Source organism: Myotis brandtii, unplaced genomic scaffold (assembly GCF_000412655.1).
Source record: "Myotis brandtii unplaced genomic scaffold, ASM41265v1 scaffold469, whole genome shotgun sequence".
NCBI lineage: Eukaryota > Metazoa > Chordata > Mammalia > Chiroptera > Vespertilionidae > Myotis > Myotis brandtii.
The window spans coordinates 505,029-525,462 of record NW_005367911.1 but is presented as its reverse complement, the minus strand read 5'-3'; the positions used below and the strand labels follow the sequence as shown (position 1 = coordinate 525,462).

At 47.1% G+C, this 20,434-nt stretch overlaps 3 protein-coding genes across 5 annotated transcripts in view; 2 read left to right on the top strand and 1 right to left on the bottom strand.

Moving 5' to 3' along the window:
- The first annotated feature begins 2,429 nt into the window (after positions 1-2,429).
- RPL27 (ribosomal protein L27) lies at positions 2,430-5,468 on the top strand. Of its 2 annotated transcripts, none has more exons than XM_014547285.1 (5): positions 2,430-2,444; positions 2,742-2,823; positions 3,959-4,128; positions 5,168-5,278; positions 5,384-5,468. In XM_014547285.1, the coding sequence occupies exons 2-5, from the start codon at positions 2,755-2,757 to the stop codon at positions 5,430-5,432; spliced, it is 399 nt and encodes a 132-aa protein (XP_014402771.1). In that variant the 5' UTR covers positions 2,430-2,444; positions 2,742-2,754; the 3' UTR covers positions 5,433-5,468. The 2 variants fall into 2 exon arrangements, with proteins under 2 accessions (XP_014402771.1, XP_005875744.1); XM_005875682.2 differs by lacking the exon at positions 2,430-2,444 and adding an exon at positions 2,485-2,499.
- A 1,690-nt stretch (positions 5,469-7,158) lies between these two features.
- IFI35 (interferon-induced protein 35) lies at positions 7,159-18,194 on the top strand. 2 transcript variants are annotated; one of them, XM_005875680.2, is made up of 7 exons: positions 7,159-7,385; positions 16,091-16,210; positions 16,871-17,018; positions 17,115-17,221; positions 17,323-17,509; positions 17,601-17,707; positions 17,847-18,194. In XM_005875680.2, exons 1-7 carry the CDS (start codon positions 7,365-7,367, stop codon positions 18,036-18,038), a joined length of 882 nt encoding a protein of 293 aa, XP_005875742.1. In that variant the 5' UTR covers positions 7,159-7,364; the 3' UTR covers positions 18,039-18,194. The 2 variants fall into 2 exon arrangements, with proteins under 2 accessions (XP_005875742.1, XP_014402710.1); XM_014547224.1 differs by lacking the exon at positions 7,159-7,385 and adding an exon at positions 7,432-7,452.
- A 152-nt stretch (positions 18,195-18,346) lies between these two features.
- The window catches only part of VAT1 (vesicle amine transport 1), an 8,580-nt gene continuing 6,492 nt past the window's right edge, over positions 18,347-20,434 (bottom strand). Inside the window, exons 5-6 of the mRNA XM_005875681.2 lie at positions 20,060-20,301; positions 18,347-19,913 (exon numbers count right to left, since the gene is read on the bottom strand). Coding sequence (XP_005875743.1) covers positions 19,830-19,913; positions 20,060-20,301 — 326 coding nt within the window. The 3' untranslated portion in view covers positions 18,347-19,829. The remainder of the gene's footprint in view (positions 19,914-20,059; positions 20,302-20,434) is intronic.

The following is a 20,434-nucleotide window of genomic DNA, read 5'->3' as shown; positions in this document are numbered from 1 at the left end:
GGGGCACATGCAGGAGGCGACCAATTGATGTGTTTCTCTCAAATCTATATTTCTGTCTTTCCCTCTCTCTAAAAAAATCAATGGAAAAATACCCTCAGGTGAGGGTTTAAAAATAAATAAATAAAGCATGCTCTTTGCATTTCTGACAAGTTCTCAGGTTTTGTTGCTGCTACTGGTATGGGGACCACACTTTGAGAACCACTGACCCAAACCAACTAAGATATGTTCTATAATAAAGGTAAGTTTAGATTGGATTGTTGAAGGAACAAGGAACAGAGAAGGAAGAGATTAATTCTGCCTGGAAGTGTCCTTGAAGGATGGGTAGGATTTTGCTTGGCTACTGAGAAGAATAAAGACATGAGGAACAGCCTGAGTAAAGACCCAGGGATCAGAAGAGGTTGGACTTTTGAGCAGTTGAGCTGGATGGAACTCCAGTGGTACACGAAGTATATGAAGGAGTCAGGAACTTATGCTGAAGGAAAGGAGTGAGAGTTCAAACTTAGGTACAAAGAGCCAACAAAGTATTTCAAGCAGACAAGTGGTAGACTTGAGAGTTGTGTTTAGAGAAATTTCTCAAGATCTATACATCATAGGGCTCCACTCCAGACCTGAATTTTGAGTTGGAGATGCATCTTTAATAAGCACCCCAAGCAATTCTGAGCCACACAAAAGTTTGAAGAAGGAATGGAGAAGAACAAGAACTGAGGCTGGATCATTTAGGGAGCAGGTGGAAAAGGATAGAAAAAAAAATACTTAAAATGTCATAAGGCAAAATTCACAGGGTTTAGTTACTAATTTGATTGGGAGAGTGTTTGTGAGATGAGTCCAGGCAATTATAAAATGTTAGGGTTTGGTTTCTATTTTCCAAGGGAGCAACAGCAAAAGAGGCAGAAGCAGATGAGGTTGGGAGAAGACCATGGAAGTAAAAATGGATAAGGAAATGTATTATAGTGGGAAGATCACTGGATTGAAAATGGGGAGACCTTGCTCTGTGAACTTTGCTGCTGTAGGACTGTCTTCTTTTAGAGGCCAGAGTAGATGATCTCTGAGGTCCCTTCCAACTCTAAAATGTCATATTCCAAGTTAAAGTAGAAAGTATTTTAGTTGAATATAAATTTAAGTACATAATTAGGGGGATAAACGATTGGAATGGGGTCCTAACGCCTGCAGGGAAAAATTAGTCCCTGGAGAACAATAAAAAATTGATGAAACCCTGATTTGTCCAACATCTTGCCCACGACCAATACTATAGACTTTTCAATGTTCAGATGAGCAATAACTGTAAGATGATTTATCTTTCTTTTGAACTTGGAAGACACCTAAAGAAACATCTAAAAACCTAGCATTCATGGCTGGATGTGGCTCAGCGGTTGAGCATCGACCTATGAACCAGGAGGTCACACACCGATACCTGGTCAGGGAACATGCCAGGGTTGCAGGCTCGATCCCCCATAGAGGGCATGCAGGTGGCAGCCGATGAATGATCCCTCTCCCCTTTTCTCTGAAGTCAAGAAAAATATATTTTTTAAAAACTTCCAATGAGTGATGGAAAATAATTCCATTTGAGAGCCAGCTAGACCTGAGTTCAAACCTAAATTTGCATCCCATCTCAGGTAACATCCTCTCTGAATCTCACTTTCCTCATGTCTACATGGGAAGAAAATAGCCAAGATGCAGAGTTGTGAGCATTAAAAAGGCTGTGGACTTACCTAAACTGCCTAGCAGAGTCGGTGCTCGGTACAGTGACAGGGTAAACAGAAGGACTGCTTGAGTCTGTGTCCCAGCTCCACCACTTACTAGCTGTGGACTTGGGGCAAATTACTTAATTTCTCTAAGATACAGTTTCTTCAACTGTAGAATGGAGATAATAATACCTATCTCCTAGTGTTGTTATAGGATCCAATGAGGTAATATCCGTAAATAGGTTAACGTGATTTAGCAAAGGGTAAACAGCTGTTATCACCATCAGAGTCTTTCACCTCCTTCACTGCTTAGCTTGTAATGTCTATGACATCACGACACTCTAAATGTCGGGGGAAAATACCCTTACTTGATTAATGCTCGTCTCCCCCTCCTTACGACCAACAGCAGTTCACACAGTGGACACTAAAAAAAAAAGTTCTATTTTGCTCCCTGACTATTCCAAGGCAAAAAAGTAAATTTCAAACGGTGTCCCCTCCTAGCGTCAGAGAATGGAACTACAAAAGGCTGGAGCATACAAGCCTTCCTTGCTCTTCCATCCGTAGGCGATAGGCGGCACTCCCTGGCTCTTTTCTTCTGCCGGATATACTAATAAAGTTTGATTTGAATAAATAAGCAGCCAGGCCCTGCTTTCCCCATAGAAGCTTCTTCCGCCAGCAACCAGAGTCTGAGGGCCTCGCAAGAGGCGGGTCGAGACTTAAGGGGCGGTACCGGAAGTGAGATCACCACCTCCGGGGTGAAAGGTTAGCGGAAGTGTGGTTCTTTCCTTTCTGCTCTAGGCCCGAGTGGCTGCGTTCGGTGAGTACATCCCTGGGGAGGGTCTTCCAATCCACCGCCATCTGCGGCCTGGGGGGCGAGTTGTGGGGTGGTTCCGAGTACTTTCCATTCCTCTGTCTCTGGCGGCTTCGTAGCGGATCCTGTCCCGTGAACAGGGCCCGTGGGCGGCCTGGGCCAGGACGACAGTGAACGCAGCCTGAAGCTCCGAGAGCACGCAGCCTGGGCTTGCGAGTTTCTTAGGGGCCCCTTGTTCCTCTCTGCAGAAATGGGCAAGTTATGAAACCCGGGAAGGTGGTGCTGGTCCTGGCCGGACGCTACTCCGGACGCAAAGCCGTCATCGTGAAGGTACCATCCTTGCAAGCCTGTACGCCCGTGTTTCCCGGAACTGGGCCGGTTTCGGAGGACCGCGAGCTTGGAATTCAAGAACCAGTTTGGGACATGAGCCATTGAGCATTGCGTGTAGGGGTGGGGGTGAATGCATGAGGGCTTTTGGAAGAGGAAAATGGAAAATAAAAACAAGTTGACTTGGGCACCTAACACAGAATGCGCCCTCTACCAAAGAGACTTTAAATAATAATAATAATGGCCAACGCTTATTGAACGCTTGCTTGGTGCCTGGTACACTGCCTTACAGATGTTTTCGTGCCCAGTCCTTGCAGTAACCCTAGGCAGTGGTTCTCAACCTTCCTAATGCCGCGACCCTTTAATACAGTTCCTCATGTTGTGGTGACCCCCAATTTCATTGTTACAAATTGAACATAATTAAAGCATAGTGATTAATCACAAAAACATTATGTAATTATATATGTGTTTTCCGACGGTCTTAGGCGACCCCTGTGAAAGGGTCGTTCGACCCCCACAGGTTGAGAACCGCTGCCATAGAGGGTTCTTCCTACTTGCTAAGGTTTAGAGATGTTCGCTAACTCACCTGAGGTCAAGCAGATAGTAAGAGCTGCAGCTGGGATTCTGTAGAGGAGGAGGAATTGTTTCTATCAAAATGGTCATTTAGCGTATTGCAGCCCTTCACTGTTTGCCTGCTGCCTTCATCTTTTTAGCTTCTTGAAATGTCCCTAACGTCTGACCACATATAGCACTGCTCTTAGCTGTTTGGGGGACATTGGAACTTCTGGTTCCCTTCCCCCCACCTTCTTGAGACGAGTTGGGCTGCCTGCCTCTGCTCCTAAGAACCAGTGCTTGGCGGGTCGCAAGGACTTCATTCATAAATGATAACTGTTCTTTTAAAACCTCTTACCTCCCAGGAGCCCAAATTCTTCCTGGTGGGCATGAATGCCGCCCTAACCCTCACTGCTCTGGGCATCTGGCATAGCACTTAGTGTGTCTCCTTTATGTGGTTTTTCTCTGTAAGATGGTGGGTCTCAGAGACATGGGGGTAGAGATGATCTTTCTGTACATGCCTGCCTCTAGCACAGGGCCTAGCTAGGCTTTAGGTTGATCCTAAATGTAAATCTTGCTCATTTAGAACATTGATGATGGCACCTTGGACCGCCCCTACAGCCATGCTCTGGTGGCTGGAATTGACCGCTACCCCCGAAAAGTGACAGCTGCCATGGGCAAGAAGAAAATTGCCAAGAGGTCAAAGATCAAGTCTTTTGTGAAAGTTTATAACTACAATCACCTCATGCCCACAAGGTGAGCATTTCAAGAATGGGAATAAAAGTGACTCTTTTTAAGTTTCTTTTCCCCCATCTCTGCCTTGCTGAATAAGGAGACAACCTTGCAGCCATCTGGGGGGAGACATCATTTTCAGTTTGTCACAAAGTGGCTGTGGTTTCCAATCTTGCCCCTTTCATACACCTTGGGACCGTGTTCATGTCATTTTCTTTGGTGGTTTCCCTGACTTTGCCAGGCCTAATTGAAAATCTCCAAGCTTGCTCTTTGTCTTTCTTACCTGAAAACTCTAAATGTTGAGTAAAGATTTGTTTCCATCCACAGTAAACACAGGCATGGGATCTGGCCTGCCCACCTCTTCCGCTGTTCCGTTCTCACAGATAGTTATTATAGGCTTTCAAAAATGAACAAAGGAAAGCAAGTCTCCCTTGATTTCATTTGACTGCCAGGCCCTTTCTCTCCTGGCCTTTCATGGTATTGTGCAGCGCATCTGCTATCCTGGTATAAGGGTGATAAAGGAATACAAGATTTGAAAGACCTCTGAACCAAAGAATTGCCACACCCAGCAGCATGTGCCTTAAAGTTTGCTACTGGGACTTGATGTTTGCTCTTAATGTGCTGACCTAAGAGAGCAGGGCCCTTTCTCGTGTGTTAGAAAGCTGTGAGATTGAGGCAGCTAGCTGCCCAGCTCTTGCATTGTCATAATGGGGCACGCTGCATAGGCAGAACTTGAACAGTACTAAATACAATGGCTCTAAATAGAAAACCAGCCACCCACTAGGAATCAAGTAAAGTTCTAATACAGTGATGGTTCGTAGCTAGAAAATAAGTAGTTGGGAAAATTGACAGTGAAGTGTGAAGTTTTCCAATGGCTTAAATTTATGTAAATGAGTCTTAATATTAGAGATTTCCCAAACCTATCATCAGCACTTTGGGACAGCTTTTGACTGTTGTTCCTGTGGAGGCAGAACCTGGTACCCTACTGTCCCAGGAGGACTTGGGTGACTGCGGAGGCCCTGGCAGCATACGGGCTAATCCAGCTCCCCACCACTGTCCCCAGGTACTCTGTGGATATCCCCTTGGACAAAACTGTTGTCAACAAGGACGTTTTCAGAGACCCCGCTCTAAAACGCAAGGCCCGGCGGGAGGCCAAAGTCAAGTTTGAAGAGAGGTAAGTTAGGCTTTGGTGGTGGATATTGGGGTGTGGTGTTGCTAAGTCCCATAAAGAGAAATTTGTCTCTCCCTCCTCTCATTGGTGTCCTTGTTTTCCCACTAGATACAAGACCGGCAAGAACAAATGGTTCTTCCAGAAGCTGTGGTTTTAGATATATATTTTGTTTCTGTCATTAAAAATGTAAAAAAATATCCGTGTCTGCCTGTTGCATGTATTATTTATTCATCTGGGAAAGGAGAACAGTCATAAGATAAAAGGCTGGTGGGTGAGGGGCTATGGAAAAAATATAAAAGTTAAATCTGCCTTTGTGAGACTTGAGCTAGTTCTCAGCTTGATAATCCTTTAATGAACTGCTTCCCAAAAGGGCTACTGTTGACATTTTTAGGTGCAGAGTTTTTTGGCATCCCTGACTTCAGCTCTTTACATCCTTAGAGAAACTGCCACCCACCACCAGAGGACAACCAAAAGCCCCTCTGAGTGGATGTGCACTGACTGTTTCGGATTGAGAACTAACCTGAGGTTCTCAAACCTTAGCACTGGTGGCTTGTCAAACCAGAGTCACCCTATGAGTCAGATTTAGTTGGTAAGAATTTCTAGCAAGTTGTCTGGTGATGCTGGTGCCTCCAATGAGGACCACACGAGGGGGCCAGGCCAAGAGCAGCCATTTCTAGTGGGACCGGGGAGAGGTCCCTAAGAGCCTGGCTAGCAGAAGCTGGCAAAAGAGTGGTTGAGCATCGACCTATGAATCAGGAGGTCAGGGCACATGCCAGGGTTGCAGGCTCAATCCCCAGCAGGGGGTGTACTGGAGGCAGCCAATCCATGATTTTCATCATTTCCCTCTCCCTCTGAAATAAATATTTAAATTTTTTTTAAAGGGTATGATTCTCGAGGGCTTGGGATACTTGTGACCTGTTTTAGGAATGAGAAGCTCTCCAGCTGAGCTGGTTCTCAGTCACGGTGAAACTAGGATCCAGAGACCTATTCGCCAAGCCTGAGGCGCACTTCCATCTGGGGTGGGGTTGTGAGAAGAGCTCATAAGTTCCTGGTGTAAAAACCCTGGACTAGATGAAAATAATAGGAAAGACAGTGTTTTATGTACTTTAGTTTGGCTCCTCTCACCTTTAAGTATTGGGCATCTCTATTGAAACCCTCCTGTTAGCTTGTACTCGAGTCCCAAGTGGAAATGAGTTTAAACCCTGCTTTGACTAAAAATTCAAGTTCTCATGCCTCAAAGCCCAAGTTCAAATACTGTCCAAGTTTGGATACATGCTTCACTTCCTGTAATGTGACAGAAGTTTAGGATCTCATCTGGAAAGAACTAAGGGGTTGTTTTGAAGATTGAGTTTAATTCATGCAAAACAGGACCAGTATTGGACACAGCAGCGCTCAATAAATGCTATTGTAACAACTTTGTGAACTTGGAGTGGCTTTGTCCTGGTTGCATTTGTCACTCAGTTTTATCAATGTCTGCATGTGCCAGGCATTATTCTGGGCTCTAGGGAAATATCTATTAACCAAGCAGACAGGTTTCTGCCAGTGGGCTTCTGCTGGGATGGAAAGGTTGGGAATGGTGGATTGGGGCCAGAATTTAGTTTGCATTTAGTAAGGTAGTTTCCCCTAAGACAGTGGTTCTCAACCTTCCTAATGCCACGACCCTTTAATACAGTTCCTCATGTTGTGGTGACCCCCGATTTCATTGTTACAAATTGAACATAAAGCATAGTGATTAATCACAAAAACAATATGTAATTATATATGTGTTTTCCGATGGTCTTAGGCGACCCACAGGTTGGGAACCGCTGCCCTAAGGCCACATAGCTGGGTGAAGTTGACGTAGAGACCTGGAAGTCTCCTCCCAGGGGTGGGGAAAAGCAGTTGGCCATGTGAGCACTAAATGGGCAGGGACTTCCCAGAAATGAAAGTGGAAGTAAAGAGCCTGCAGGCAGAACGTTTTGAAGCGCATTTCAGGCTCTGTGAGGGGAGATAAGTCTCAGAAGGTGGAAGCAAGAGTTCTGTTGGGTGGATTCTGCCACTTTGTTTCCAGCTCTGAAGCCTCTGCTATTGCCAACCAGATCCCAGACCCATGTCAGTGACTCCAGATCCCGTAAGTGAGGAGGAGGAGGGTGTTGGGCGTGGGGAGAAACGGGAACATGTCAGTGACTCCAGATCCCGTAAGTGAGGAGGAGGGTGTTGGGCGTGGGGAGAAACGGGAGCATTCCTCTTGGCCTGGCCGGGTGTCCTAGCCTCTCCTCTGTGGAGTTAGTTCCCTAACCCATTGGCTCAAAGACAAAGCTATATAATCTGTACCTCAGGAGCTGATGAATTCCTTGTGTGAATGCATTTTTCTGGAGAGAATCTGTATTTTTCATTAGATACTCAAAAGGTTCCGTGATCTAAAATTTTAAGAATCGCTCTCATGACTATTTTAAACATTTAAGGCCCTGGCTGGGTAGCTCCGTTGGTTGGAGCATCGTCCTGACACACCAAGATTGTGAGTTTGAAGAAATGTACCTCCTCTGAGAACTGAGCTCCCTGCTGCCTCTTGTGGTCCACCATTTCCTGACCTCCACTCAGGCCAGACGGAGCTCTGTGAGGACTGGGCCCCAAGGAGGGCACATACAAGAATCAACCAGCAAATGCATAAATAAGTGAAACAACAAATCTGTGTTTCACTATCTCTCTCTTGGAAAAAAATAAATACAATTTTTTTTAAAGAGATCAGAAAAAATATATTTTTTAAATCAAGAAATGCCCACGTTCTTATTTCCTGATATCTTCACCAACAAATTCTCCTGTCCTTACACTTTCTCAACCTTGGGCCCTCTTCTGGGTCAGAGGAAGAAGTGTGCCTCCTCTGGGAACTAAGCTCCCTCCTGTCTGTTGTGTCCACTGTTTCCTGACCTGTGAACACCCCGGCTCAGGCCAGGCCAAGCTCTGCGAGGGCTGGCCCCGGTCCAGCCAGTCCACCATTGCCCCCAGTGCCTAGCACTGTTCCTAGCATGTAGTAGACACACATTAAACAGCTGTTGAATGAATGAATCTCATCCCCTCTCCAGTTTATTCAGTCTTTCCTTCCGCGTTACTACCCCACTACAAATATGCTGATCTCTCACTTAGAAACTTTCATTTGCCCCCTTTTTTTTTTTAAGCTTTTTTTAAAAAATATATTTTATTGATTTTTTACAGAGAGGAAGGGAGAGAGATAGAGAGTTAGAAACATCGATCAGCTGCCTCCTGCACATCTACTGGGGATGTGCCCGCAACCAAGGTACATGCCCTTGACCAGAATCGAACCTGGGGCCTTTCAGTCCACAGGCCGACGCTCTATCCACTGAGCCAAACCGGCTTCGGCTCATCTGCCCCTTAAATGTAACAAGAAAGACCACAGGCTCTGTAGCAGGAGTGGGAACCTTTTTTCTGCCAAGGGCCATTTGGATATATAACATCATTTTCGGGCCATACAAAATTATCAACTGAAAAATTAGCCTGGCCGCCAGTGTGCTCAATGGTTGAGCTTCACATGAACCAGGAGGTCATGGTTCAATTTCCAGTCGGGGCACATGCAGGAGGTAGCTGATCAATGATTCTCTCTCATCATTGACATTTCCATCTCTCCCTCCCCTTTCCTCTTTGAAATTAATTTTTTAAATAAAAATAGATAAATTAGCCTGTTATATTTGGTCAAACATTTAATTAACTCACCCCTAATGCCTTGGCGGGCCGGATGTTCCCCACCCCTGAAGTCTAAAGCCAACCTGCCTGGTTCCAAATCCTGGTTCCTGCAATTGTGTGGCCCTGGGAATTCTAAAATTGTCATCTAAGCCCATTTCCTTATCTATGAGATGAGAAGAATAGCAACATTTCCTCATAAGAATATTAACCTGCAAGAATCAAGCTAGATAACCCATAAATTAATATAGTAAAAACTTAACACACTGCTTGGCACATACTAAGCACTCAATACATGTTCAATATTGTTAATATTATCACCAACCTTTTCAGAACCCCAGTTCCCCAGGGTCATCTCAATTCACCCCACCTCAGGCCTACCACTCTACTAAAACTCCTTTATTTTAATTATATATAAATTTATTTTAATTATATATAAATATAATTATTGATTTCAGAGAGGGAAAGATAGTAACATCAATCAATGATGAGAGAGAATCATTGATTGGCTGCCTCATGCATGCCCCCTAACTGTGGAATGAACCCACAACCCAGACCTGTGCCCTGACCGGGAATTGAACCGTGACCTCCTGGTTCATAGGTCGAAGCGCAACCACTGAGCCACGCCAGCCGGGCTAAAACTCCTTTATTTTTTTTTTTTAAATATATTTTATTGATTTTTTTACAGAGAGGAAGGGAGAGAGATAGGGAGTTAGAAACATCGATGAGAGAGAAACATCGATCAGCTGCCTCCTGCACATCTCCTACTGGGGATGTGCCCGCAACCCAGGTACATGCCCTTGACCGGAATCGAACCTGGGACCTTTCAGTCCGCAGGCCGACGCACTATCCACTGAGCCAAACCGGTTTCGGCCTAAAACTCCTTTAAAGGCTTTTATATATTAAAAAGGAAAGAAGGGCCCCAGCTGGTTTGACTCAGTGGATAGAGCATTGGCCTGCCAACTGAAGGGTCCCAGGTTTGATTCGTTATTGAGAGACAACCCTTTACTACTGACATGTTGATGTCTATCTTTCCAGAGGCTTTTTATGCATTAATAAATATCCTTATGAATTAAAACTTTTTAAATCAACAGAGTAGGGATCCTATCTTCTATACAGTTTTATATTTTGCTTTTTTGCCTTAGTCTGAGCATTTTTCTGTGTCGTTAATTGTTCTTCATTAATGTCTTTTCATTGCTGTGTAATATTTTATATTTATTTGACTATTCCTCTGTGGTTGCGCATTTCTTCTGTTTTGTTATAAACAGGCTACAATAATAAGAATTCTTGTACATGAACTTCTGACCATTTCCTTATGATAAGCAGGACTGTTTTTTGTTGCTCAATCTCAGTGGTTATTCTCACTCCTCATCTTTTTCTTTATAGTTTTTATTAACTTTAGAGAGAAACTAAAGGAGAGGGAGAGAGAGAAACATCCCCAAACACACAACCTGGGCATGTGCCCTGACCGGGAATTGAACCCATGACCTTTTGGTGCACGGACGATGCTCAACCAACTAAGCCATAGTGGTCAGGGTTCATTCCCCATCTTAGTCGGCACAACTGCTAACTCCTCCTCCTCCTCCTTGACACCTTTCTTCATTCTTCACACCTCTCCTCTCCCTCGGGTTTCGCTAGCCATTCCTCTTCATTCTTCTTGGCTGGTTCTTCCTTATTCCCCTGACCTCTTAGTGCTGAATGCCCCAGAAATCAGCCCTTGGACCTCTTCTCTGTCTACACCATCCCCCTGTTGGTCTCATTTAGTTTTGTAACTTTAAATCTCTCTACATGAATAATTCCCAAATTTATACTTCCAGCTTAAACGTCTTCCCTGAAAGCTAGATTGGTAGAGACAACTGCCACTGTACATCTCGACTGAGATGTTGAATAGCACTTCATACGTAACATGTTCAATAACTCCCTAACTTTCTGCCCCAAATCTCTTCCACCCACAATCTTTCTCATGTCAGCAAAGGGCTTTTCTTCCCTCCAGTTGCTCAGATCAAGAAGCTTAGAATCGCCCGACCAGTGTAGCTCAGTTAGTTGAGCATCGTCCCATGCACCAGGAGGTCTCTGGTTCTATTCCCTGTTGGGGCACATGCCCAGGTTTGCAGGCTTGATCCCCAGTAGGGGACGCTCAGGAGGCAGCTGATCAATGATTCTCATCATTGATTTTTCTCTCTCTCTCTCTCTCTCTCTCTCTCTCTCTCTCTCTCTCTCTCTCTCTCCTGAAATCAATTTTAAAAAAACATTAAAAAGAAAAGCTTTCGAGTCATTCCAGACTCCTCTCTTTCTTCCACACCCTCTTTCTGATCCATCAGCAACTACAGTCTATTATGTCTCTTTACTACTCTTCACCACCTCCACTGCTACCACCTGGTCCAAGTCACTAACATCGCTCACCTGGATGCTGTAATGGCCTCCTAAATGGTCTCCCTGCTTATGCTAATTCCCCACATCAGTCTACTCTTACAACAGCCAAGGAATCCTGTTAACATTTAAGCCTGCCTATGGCTTCCCACCTCACATCAAGTAAAAGGCCCTGCATGATCCAAACCCCTCTGTGACTTTATTTCCAACAGCTCTCCCTCACTCCCTCTGTTTCCCAGTGTTTCCCACATTGGTCTCCTTGCTATCCCCCAAATACACCTGACAAACTCCCACCTGAGGGCCTTTGCACTTGCTATTCCCTTTGCATAGAACTTCTCCCCACATGTATGGCTTGCTCCTTCATCTCCTTCAAGTATATGCTCAGATATCTCAGTGAGGCCTATTCTTATTACCCCATTTAAAATTATCCCCCAACATTCTCTGCTTTGTTTTTATCCATAACACTTATCACTCACCTGATGTACATTTTACCTAAACTCCACAAGGAAGCTTTGTCTGTTGTGTTCACTTCTGTGTCCCCAGAGCCTAGAACAGGGCCTGGCCGATGGTAGATGCTGATTGTTGAGTGAGTGAATGAGTAAGTGGGCAGTGAATGAATGGCCTTCTGGTAGCCAGTTTCATCCCTCCTTCTCCTTTGTGTCTGACACTTCCCAATCCTGGCCTGGCCCTGCTTATCTCTTTCTATGTCTTCTATTTCTTCCCTGCATTCTCTCCTGACCCCTGACCAGGTATCCTCAAAGACTTTTTTAAGGCTCTTTTCCTCAGAGAGCTCTTCCATCCTCTTGGCTTCAACCATCACCACATGCTGTTCTAACCCAAAGTCCTGTCCAACAAGTCCTGTCCCTGACCTTATGTGTCTTCAATAGCCTTGGGTTTGACTAACTTTGGCCCATCAGTTAACCTTGATGAACCTCAGGTTCCTCATCTAAAAAAGGGACTTTATTAAAATAGAAAACATCTAACATAGCACTTATGTGCCATGCACCACTTCCAAACAATTAACTACAGGTGCCTGGCTGGGTGGCTCAGTTGGTTGGAGCATCATCCCATACACCAAAAAGTTGCGGATTTGATTCCCAGTCAGGGCACATACCTAGGTTGCAGGTTTAATCCTTGGTCGGGGCAAGAGCAGGAGGCAACCAATCAATGTGCCTATCTCACATCAATGTTTCTCTCTCTCTCTCTCTCTTTCTCTCTCTCCCTCCCTCCCTCCCTCTCTCTCTAAAATCAATAAAAACATATCCTCAAGTGAGGACTTTTTAAAAATTAAATACAAACTGCTATTACGCCCATTTTACAGGTGAGGCAACCAAGGCACAGAGAGTTTAAAAACTTGCAGTAGTAAGATGAGCTGATGTAAACCCCAGAGGTTTGGCCCCAGAGTTTGTGCTTTTAACCGTTTTGCTAAACTGCCTCCTAATACTCCCATGATGAATATAGATAGCATGAGGTTTTATCTAATGGGGTAATGAGGTTCTAAACTCAGCACGTAAGCCAGAAGATTATATGTAGTCAAAATTAACTTTAAATCATGAACTTACCCAAAATGTATCCAGAATTTATAGTTTCTCAATGAGCTCAATGTAGATTCGGTTGCACTTTTTTTTCAGTGGAGCACCAGATGGCTTGCATTTATTTATTTAAATATTTTTAAATTTTATTTTATTTGTATTGATTTCAAAGAGGAAGGGAAAGAGAGAGAGAGAATCATCAATCAGCTGCCTCCTGCATGCTCCATACTGGGGATTAAGCACATAACCCAGGCATATGCCCCAACCAGGAATCGAACCGTGACCTCCTCAATGTTCAAACCCTGAGCCATGCCAGCCAGGCTGTTTTTATTGATTTTAGAGAAGAAGGGAGAAGGAGAGAGAGAGAAACATTGATCAGCTGCCTCCTGCACGCCCCCTACCACGGATCAACCTGAAACCCATGCATGTGCCCTGCCCAGGAATCAAACTAGCAACCTTTTGGTACATAGGACAATACTCAACCAACTGAGCCACACCAGCCAGGGCATGGCTTGCATTTAGAGACCATGTTATCATGTTGTATAAGTAAATAGCCAGAATAGCTGAATTCAGGTTAAGTGATTACAATTGGCCTGTGTTGTCCTTAAGAGTCCTGTAAGAGACAAGTTTCAGTTGGGAGTTGGAGACAGGAGGGAATTTTGTGATATTTGAAAGAGATAGAGTCCAGCCGTATCTGGCATTTAGCAGGTCTGGATCTCTTTCCTGGCCCTCTGGGCCAGTGGCATTATACCAGACTCTGGGGCACCAGGTCTGCAATCTGGCATCATCTTCACCGCCCTCTGTCTCCTTAATGCAAACATCCACTGCATCTGGGAGGTTTTCTTCATGAAACATGCTCATCCACGTGTGCTCCTCGGTTGGCCCCTGCCAGAGGTCCAGGTCAGCTCCTGTCACGTGGTGGGAACTAGAGCCACGGAGCCTGGGCTTGTTTCCCTCACTCCATGGCTCCTGCCCCAGTTCATTCTGCCATCACTCCCAGGATCTCCTTTAAACACCATGTCCATTCCCTTACCCCCCCTTTCAGAAATCTTCACTAGTTCCCCATTCCTTGCTGATATCACATTTAAACTCCCCAGCTTGAAATTTTCTTTAAAATAGTCTACTTATGGCCCTAGCCAGTTTTGCTCAGTGGATAGAGCACCGCCCTTTGGACTGACGGGTCCTAGGTTTGATTCCCTCTAAGGGCACATGCCTGGGTTGCAGGCTCGATCCCCAGTAGGAGTGTGCAGGAGGCAGCCAATCAATGGTTCTCTCTCATCATTGATGATTCTATCTCTCTATCCCTCTCCCTTCCTCTCTAAAATCCATAAAAATATATTTAAAAAAATAAAATAGTCTTCTTTTGTAGCAATTATTTATTTATTTTTATTAAGCTATTTATTAAAAAATAGCATTGCCAATTACTAGATTTTCAATTATGTATAATTATGTCAATATTTAAAGCAGAAGTAAAAAGAGAATGGACTGCGGACTGAATCCAACCCACCATTTTATTTTTCATATATTTTTTACATTGAGCCATCTTTTTCAAATAAAAATTCAGGTTTCTGATTTCCCTTTAAAATGGAGAGATAGGGGATACTGGAACCACAACACACTCCCATGTGAAAAAACTCGGTTAGAGCTAAGAAGAGGCTGTCACTGTAGCGGGGATATATGCTCTCTCCAGTTTCTCAGGCTCTCCACCACTCCTTATCACACTAGACTGGCGCCCTTGACTAACTGGCCCTTATAGGCACTGAGTTTGTGACCCCCTTGTTTACAGAAATATAAAGAATGAAAGAAAAAAAAAGAATGAGGTACCTTTCTCACTACTCATAAACCAGTATTAATCAAGCCCTAGTTTTTCTCTGCTTAAAATGAGAGTGAACTCACTGAATGTCTTCAATACCCTCTGTAATATGCTTTCATCCTATTATACATTCACTTCATTCATTCAGTCAACACACTTTGCCAAATGCCTGTTTTGTGCCAGGGACTCTGCTGAGCACTGGAGATACAGAGAAGACCAGGACAGAGTCCCATCTCCCCAAGTGAGCTCACACTTAGATTCTGAGCTGACCTTATTTATCAGGCTTCCCAACCACTGAGTGAACTATGCCAGCCAACAACTGTTCCAACCCACAAACAAAGGTGCATTTATTCATATCCCTGGTGTCATTCCCCTGCCCATGTTGTCAGCGCGCTCTCTCTCTCTCTCTCTCTCTCTCTCGGCCTGCTCCAAATGGCACCAGCCTAAAAGGCTGCTTGGAACAATGGAAAGGGTGGCAGTCAAGGGACACACTGGCAAGGTGTGGGGTACATTACTCCCCAACTCTGGGCTTGATTTCTTCACTGTAGAGCACAAATTAACAGTGTGGAGTCACACTGATAGGGCTGAATTACTTTGGGCAAATCATTTAACCTCTCTGAGCTTTGGGTTTCCTCATCTGTAAAATAAGGACAAGAGGGTTGCTGGAAGAACTGAGTGATATAATCTATATAAATGGCTTAGGACAGGTGCTCTCCTTCTCTGGAGCACACTTGCGCCTTTCCTACCCCCTCTTCTCCCCGCCCCACCCCCCCACCCAGGAGCAGTTGGTTACCTTTGCCATTCTCCCTCCTAAGCTCCAAAGGCCCTTCTTCTGCCTCTGCAACTTGCTTCCTGAGCTTACCCAACCTGGCTGGCTCACTTCTACTATCTCTGTAACTTTCTAAAGAAACTTTCTCTTATAACTTGAAAAAATAAAACAATGCCTGACATGTTTGTGCTAGATACGTGTTAGCTAATAGTATTATGACATTTTGCAACTCTACGCACCCATTTCCCCTGGAGGCCTCCCTAGCTGTGTTAACCCATTTGCAACGATCCCTCCTCCAAACTCCTGCTGTTCTCCACAATCAGTCATGTGACTGCTCACAAACTCCGGTTCTGTTTTGTGCAGGCCTGAGGCTTGGCTCTTGTCTTCCACTGCCCTGTGTCAGTACCCAGCACCTCACAGCAGGAGCTCAATCAGTGTTTGTTAAACTCTAGGTGTCAATAATAAACCAGCCATGGCTGCTGCAAAGGCTTCTGCCCTACAGAGAGTGGCTGACGCCACCAAGTCCTGAGTAGAGGGGCCAGGACCCGCCCAGGGCCGGGTAAAGGGGTTGGGTTGTTCTTAAGCTGAGAGAGTCCAGAGTAGGACCCCCTTCCCCTGGAAAGGCTGGTGGATATCTGATTGTTCTGTCCTAATAGGCATGCTTCAGGAGGGGGGACCTATTACACAACCTTCAGGAGGAGCAGGCCAGACTAAAGATGAGGCTGCAGGAACTGCAGCAGCTGAAAAGGGAGCTCAGGAACTCCCCCCAAGACAAGGTAAGCTGGGAGAGGGGTGTGGCCTGGCAGAAAGAGCTGGGGAGTTCTTAGTTTCACTTCTGGCTCTGCCACTTCCTTGCTGTGTAACCTAGAGGATGTTACTTGAACCCTCTGGATCCGTTTTCTCATCTATAAAGTAGAGTTACTTCCTTCATAGGCTTGTGTGAGGACAAACTAAAATCTTGTATATAAAATGCCAGGACAGCCGTGGTCGGTTGCTCAGTGGTTAGAGCATTGGCCGGCCTGTGCACCAAAGGGTTGATTCCCGGTCAAGGGGCACGTACCTGGGTGGCAGGTTCAGTCCTTGGCCCTAGTTGGGGTGCATGGGGAAGGCAACCAATCGATGTGTCTCTCTCACATCGATCGATGTTTCTCCCTGTCTCTCTCCCCTTCCCGCTTCTACTTTCTCTAAAAATCAATGGGAAATAATATCCTTGGGTGAGGATTAACCAAAAAAAAAAATACTTTAAGTGCCAGAACAAGCTTGACCTGCTTTCATCCACTTATTTACCCAGCTCTTCTTCCATTAAACATATTCATCCCTTGCACTCAGTATCAATCACATGGAACTGGGGACACTTTCCTCCTGGGAGGGAGTAGAGAGCTCCCCCACCCTTGAAGGCTACATCACCCCCCAATTTCACCCCCCCCCATCTCCAGGTCCCATTCCCAGTGCCTGAAGTCCCCCTGGTGTTCCGAGGACACATTCAGGAGGGGATGGAAGTGCCCAAGTCTTTGGTTTCCAACCTGCAGATCTGCTACCCTATGCCTGGAGGCTCTGCTCTGGTCATCTTTGATGACCCCAAGGGTGAGCTCACTGGGAAGCCTTGGGAGGGAGGCTGGGAGGCTTCCCAGTACTGATCCTGCCTCCCCCACAACCCCCAACCCCTCACCCCCCACCCAGTGGCCAAGCAGGTGCTACGACAAAAGGAGCATCAGATTGAGCTGGAAGAGTGTCGGCTGCGGGTGCAGGTCCAGCCCGTGGAGCTACCCGTGGTGACAACCATCCAGGTGATAGAGTGGCAGAGTTCTGGGACCTACAGGGGTGCCATGCACTTGGACACTGGGGAGTGGGGCTGTGCCTCGAACCACTCCTTCTTGTCTACCCCTAGGTGTCCAGCCAGATGAGTAGCCAGAGAGTGCTGGTCAGTGGGTTACCTGCTAAGCTCAAGCTGAGTGAGGAGGAGCTGCTGGACAAGCTGGAGCTCTTCTTTTGCAAGACCAAGAACGGGGGTGGAGATGTGGAGACTCGGGAACTGCTGCATGGGGGTGTCATGCTGGGCTTTGCCAAGGATGAAGGTAAGGGCTCTCTCAGGGAGATTAGGGCAGATGCATCAGGCCCCAGAGGAAAGCCCTTGACGCTAAAGGCCTACCCCTTCTGTCCCTGCAGTGGCCCAGAACCTGTGCCGGATTGGCCAGTTCACGGTGCCATTGGGTGGGCGGCAGTTCCCTCTGAAAGTCTCTCCCTACATGAGCGGAGAGATCCAGAAGGCAGAGGTAAGTAGGAAGGTGGGGAACGGGGGCTGGCCAGGTAACCTGTCTGCCCCTCTCATGCTCCCATGGGCACTGCCTGCTCCACCCTCTGCCCCAGCCCGACTCCCATGAGCCTTTGCTCATCTCCGGACTCCTTTTCCAGATCAGGTCCCAGCTAGTGCCACAGGCAGTGCTGGTGCTCAACATTCCCGATGTGCTGGATGGCCCCGAGCTGCAGGATGTCCTGCAGGTCCACTTCCAGAAGCCCACCCGTGGGGGAGGGGAGGTGGAGGCCCTGACAGTCGTGCCCCCAGGAGAGCAACGCCTGGCGGTCTTCACCACCGAGTCCAGCTAGGAGCCTACCCTCTCATCACCATCCAGCCCTCTGCCAAGGTTCTCAAACTGGGCTGGGGTTGGGTGCATGTGGATGATCAAGATCATGCTAGTCAATGGAGGGCGGGACTCTGAGTTGTGAAACGCTGTCCCAGACAGTAAAAGTGCCTGCCTGGAGTGATCTCCTTCCTCATTTCATTTCATGAAAGGAAACTTGATTTGGGCAAGGAAGGAGGCTGGGGGGAGGGCAGAAACCCTAGCCTTCTGCTACCAGCACTGACCTTCCCCAGCTGACCTTCCCCTCCACTCTCAGAGGCCACAGCCAGGATCCAGGGTTTAGCTTTTTATTGACACAAACACAAAGGCAGCTTCGGTCATGGGGTGGGGTACACAAAAGCAGAAGTCGCACTTCACACCGTTTAGGCCTCATTTAGACAATGAAGAGACTGAACCCCTCCCTGCCACCTCCCATTGGCAATGGCTGGGGCAATAACCCTTCTTAATTCCAGCTCAGAGAGCAGAGGGAGCTACACCTGTACCCTAGGAAGTCCCCATTTTGGTTCCCAGGGCCCAGTTCCTAACCCGCTCCCCCCCACCCCATTTTACTCCCTCACTTCATCTCCCCACCCATGTAAACAAAGTTTGGGGCATTTGGAAAGGTACCTCCCTGCTCTGAGAAGGCAGGGGGCAGGGGGCCTCCCATAACTGCACAGGGATGTGCTTTAATTTTTACTTTGGTCCCAGAACAAGAAATAGACGGCATTGACTCCCAGGGCTCTGGCTGGTAAATGCCATCCTTATCTGCAAGGCTGAGAAAACCTCCCCACCTCTTTCTCCTCAACCACTGAGAGAGAAATGACAGCCCCAGAGAGAGACAGGATATGGCACAGGACCTAGGAGGCGAGGGGCTGCCTCTGCCCCGACACTGGCACACTCACAGATTTTTGGAGGTGTTGTGGAACTGGGGAGCAGTAGAACCCAGCTCCATCAAAACAAGGAAGGCACTGGGGAGTACAAGGGTGAAGAAGGAGGTGTGAGACAGGGACCCCTCCATATACACAAGCACAGGTTTTCCATTGCTAAGGCACTGAGAACAAATCCAGAGAACTCAGTGAAGGAAGGGGGCCTCTGTATCCCTCCCACAGAGTTGTGACCTAGGAGACCAGTTGTGATTCCTGCCCTTGTTGTAAGAGGCAACCTTGGTTAAGAGTGGCAGGAAACCTGGAGGTGGAAGAAGCTCAATTGTGCTTAAGAAGTTGGGGGACAAGAAGATGAGGCCATACAATGAGGCAAAGAAGTTCAGAGGTGGGCGCTGGTCGGCCCAGGTTGAAGGGACACTAGGGCGAAACAGGGACATGCTGGACTCACACAGATTGGCCCCATATCCTGAGCTGACATTTCATTTCTTTGGGGGAGGTAGTGGGGCAGGGGCAGGAGGGGAGATGAGGCAGAGGCAGAAGCACGTAGAACAGAACAGGAAGGGGTTGGCTAGCCTTGGCACAAAAGCAGCACAGCAGGCCCAGGGAAAGGGTGGGGGCAGGAAGCAGCCGGTCTCCCTCTGTCCCTCCCTGTCCCCTTGGCGGGGCCCAGACATCCAAGTGGTCACTTCCCAACCTCTTCAGAGGGCAGGAAGGAGGGAGGGGGCAGCCCTGGCTAAAGAGAAAAAACAGGGCAGGGGAGAGGTCATCACCACGGAGACCTTTGGGGGAAAGAGGGCAGAGCATTATGATAGAGGATGAAATTCGAGTATCTGGGGGCCAACATAACATGGCTTCCCAGCTTCTCTCTTCCTGAGGGTCTCCCAGCCCCCATCCTAGTTCTCCTTCTCTGGCCCAGGCACCAGGATGACTTTGCCCACATTCTTCTTCTCCTGCATCTGCCTCATGGCATCCGCCACCTGAAAAGGAAGACAAGATGCTGCTCCCAGTGCTCCAGAGAGTCAGCCTAAAGGAGGAGGCTCTCCTCCCCCCAGGAACCCTACCCCTAGGACCACAGCCTTGCAGGGTCCTGCCCAGGCCCTCCCTGCAGAGCCATCACACTCACCTTCTCGAAGGGCCACACAGAGTCAATGTGAGGTTTGATGTGGCCCTGATTGTACAGAGCCAGGAGGCGGGTCACCACACCACTGACCAGCTCTATCTCACTATCCAGGTAGCCCAGGTGGAAGCCACACACAGCCCGGTTGGCCTGCAGCAGCTGCAGAGCTGTCACGCTGAACTGATTCCACCATATACGTGCCATGGTCATCAGGTTCCGCTTGGGGCCTGACACCAGGTTGGCCATTCCTGAGAGACAAGGAGACATAGCCTATGAATCTGGGTGCCAGGCACAGCCCTATGCGTCTAGACCAGCCGTGGGCAAACTATGGCCTGCGGGCCGGATCTGGCCCGTTTGAAATGAATAAAACTAAAAAAAAAA